The sequence below is a fragment of the Nicotiana tomentosiformis genome, chromosome 4 (assembly GCF_000390325.3).
Source record: "Nicotiana tomentosiformis chromosome 4, ASM39032v3, whole genome shotgun sequence".
Lineage (NCBI taxonomy): Eukaryota > Viridiplantae > Streptophyta > Magnoliopsida > Solanales > Solanaceae > Nicotiana > Nicotiana tomentosiformis.
In genome coordinates, this window is record NC_090815.1 from 17,586,099 (window position 1) to 17,589,341 (window position 3,243).

The window sequence follows — 3,243 nt, forward strand, 5'->3', positions numbered from 1 at the left end:
TCTTTCTCTTCTACTTATTTTCTACAACTCACAAATATTATGTTCTTGTGAAAAATTCAAGTTAATTGCAGGAACTCGAATTTCAGAGTCTTTGTAAAATTCTGAAGGAATTCTGTTATTATCCCTGCAGCAATAAAGTGGGAAGCTTAAATTTCTTAAGAACAATGATTACACTATCAAAGCGAGATTATTTCGTCCCATTATTTTTCTAACAACCACTGCATTGACACTCCTCTTTGATAATCAGTGGCGCATCAAGTATAAATATATACTTTAAAGAAAAAAATATTTCAACTATATATAGAGAGTTTGACGCAAAAGTTGTTGTCGTCAGTCAATATGCATCCGCAAGGAAGGGCATACATGAGGAAATAAAGGTACCTAAATGATATCGCTATTGTATTTTTGCACTAATTTCATATACTACTAACAAACAGTGGCGGAGCCACCTTTGTCCAAGGAGTGTTGCCGGAATACATTGTGTAGATAGGTGAAATTTTTGTATATATACATACTATAGGTAATCCCTTGATTTTTTTCATGTATTTGCTTTTTTATATTTTGACTTCCTTAGTCAAAACACTGGCTCTACCACTTCCAACAAAGGCTAACTCTATATGCCTACATGAAGAGATTGGCTATTGTGTCTTTATAGTAATGTTATATACCATTAGACAAACGTTTGGTCTTTGGAGAAACAAAAGTTAGCTCACTGTTGGACAATTTATTCTACAATTTTGCTCTGCAACAGAAAAGCAATAGCCAGATTTCAACCAGAAGGACTTAGGAAAGACTGAAATAAAAGTGTAGTAAAATGAATGTTAGACCAAAAGGCTTGCATATGCATATTTCAAAAGCTACAAGAAAACAATTCACAACTTCTCAAACAAACAAGTGAATGAACATTTTATTCATACAAAATGCTTATTAGTACAACATTTTCCTCGTGCAGATCTCAGCGCTGAAGCTAATTCAGTACATTGTACAAAATATACCCTTCTGTCCGATAGAATTAAAATATACTCGCGTTTAAAGGGCAAGAACAAAGTATGATCACGAGTTGTTTAAGTGGTGTTGACCTGTAAATTTATGCCTGTTTCTTTTTCTCCTTCAGATAAAAGTAGTTCCTCTGAAAGTAAATAATTGTCAATACCAAATGCCAGAAGCTTATCTCAGGCCATAGTGCCCGAGGAGAATATAAAAGACAACACGCACTCTGCCACAAAAGAAAGTTGCTCAAGCGAGTTCCTCCAGAAGTACGGATTATAATATCAGGATCAGGAACACCAGCCATGTACATATGCCTGTCAATATCCGCCACTTCAATAGGTTGCTCAAGCGCGTAATTTCCAGCATTACTTGCATCTCGTTCTCTGATCTCATCCTGTTTTTCTTCGCAAGATTCTTGAACAGCACGTGCTATCTCGTCCGTTGAAGTGTAGGCAACACAAACAGATAATACAACTTTTGAGTTACCTGCTGTCTTTGACATTGCCATCTCAACTGCTGATCTGACCGGTTCACTCAAAAGCTTTAAGTTTCCTCGAAAGTAAATCCTAATACCAAGGCGGTTCACTATACTCTCCTCTTCAATCAATTCTTCGATCTTCTCTTGCATCAATTCCATAAGAGATTGAACTTCTTCAGGGCGACGTTTAAAGTTATCAATGCTGAAGGCATATACAGTTATGTGTTTCATCCCCAGCTCGTAACAATATCTTAACACGTTTATAAGAACAGAAAATCCAGCACGATAGCCATCCCTTTCGAGCAAATTCTGCTTCTTAGCATATCTTCGGTTTCCATCCATAATGAATGCTAAATGACTTGGAACAGGACCTACCGAAAGCACAGAAAATATACATTTGCGAATCAAGCTGCTAAAATTGTCAAATAATCCTGCTTTTTTATGGTTCTCTCTTTCCATATCCATGCTCGAAACTTGTTCGAGCTGGATCCAGAGTCAAGATCAACCTAATGAAAGCAACAGAGAATTCAGGTCAACTGATAGAAGATGATAAAGTGAAAATTAGAGCAACACAACATAATTATGCACTTACTATTCTCAGAGGCGGAACCAGGATGTGAAGTTATTAGGTTTGAGATTTAAACATTTTTATGTTAGTGGGTTCTAAAGTAAGAATTTGTACTTATTCAATAGATTTCTTAAGATAAATATAAGGTTTGCACTAAATCTATTGGGTTCGACCAAACCCATTACCGAAGCTCTAGCTCCGCCCATACGGCTATTCTTGTAAATAACAAAACCAAGCACAACAGAAAAAAGTTGATACTACTATAATTATTCCAAGAAAAGTAGCCCTTGAAATACAAGACTGAGTTATCGTTACCTACCTGTAGTGTGCATTAACAGTACGTTTCTTTACTGCACCAATGGCTCAGTACACCAAGAATGTACACATAAACTCTATTTATAGACAGAAAATTAAGAATAGGCCCAATGAGATGACAACATGGTTGTTTGTCGCCATTTTCTCCGAAATTTCGATATAGACTATAGAGGCATCCGCATCATTGGCCTATTTTAAAGTTTATGTTTTGGTATGGGCAAAACGTATTTTTCCATGTTACTAATCACTCCATCCTGATTTTATTATTACCTGATGCAATTTGATCTGATACGGATTTTAAGAAAGAAATACTTTTGAAAGTTATGGACTTAGATTTGTTATAATATTTTTGTAGGTATAAGTGTTTACCCTCAAAATCGGATAACAATTAAATTTGTAAATAGTTTTAAGGATACACGGATTAATTCGATACAAAGCGATAGATTAAGTCAAATTAAAAAAATAAAATAAAATAGATTCAAATCACAAGGGGAGGATAGTTCCAGCCTTATTAAAATATTTACCCTCGATTTGGGCTCGCTATGGCCAGCACAGATGAACAAGAGAAAGAGCTAATAACAGAGAAAATAATAATATATTACTTTGGAGTGCGTGTTACAATGTGTTTAATAAATTATCAGACCCCCTTTATATATTAGGGAAATTCTACTCTAGGTACAACTCTATAAAAGGTAAATAAATCCTCTGATTAACTGATTGGCGGTTCTTCACCAATACGTGTCGAGATCCTCGCCGTGATATCTGGCCGGTCACGGATATTACGGCCTTCTGTTGGCCGTCCTCGATTGCCTGACAATGTTCTTCGAAATCGTTCAACGCTAAGACAGATTCCGAATCATGACCCCGATATTATCGAGGGCGGGCGTCATGC

At 36.1% G+C, this 3,243-nt stretch overlaps 1 protein-coding gene across 1 annotated transcript; it reads right to left on the reverse strand.

Moving 5' to 3' along the window:
- Positions 1-879: 879 nt before the first annotated feature.
- LOC104120911 (dehydrodolichyl diphosphate synthase CPT3-like) lies at positions 880-2,426 on the reverse strand. The gene is made up of 2 exons (XM_009632780.4): positions 2,356-2,426; positions 880-1,974 (listed from the first exon to the last, which is right to left on the reverse strand). Exon 2 carries the CDS (start codon positions 1,931-1,933, stop codon positions 1,088-1,090), a length of 846 nt encoding a protein of 281 aa, XP_009631075.1. The 5' UTR covers positions 1,934-1,974; positions 2,356-2,426; the 3' UTR covers positions 880-1,087.
- Positions 2,427-3,243: the final 817 nt, after the last annotated feature.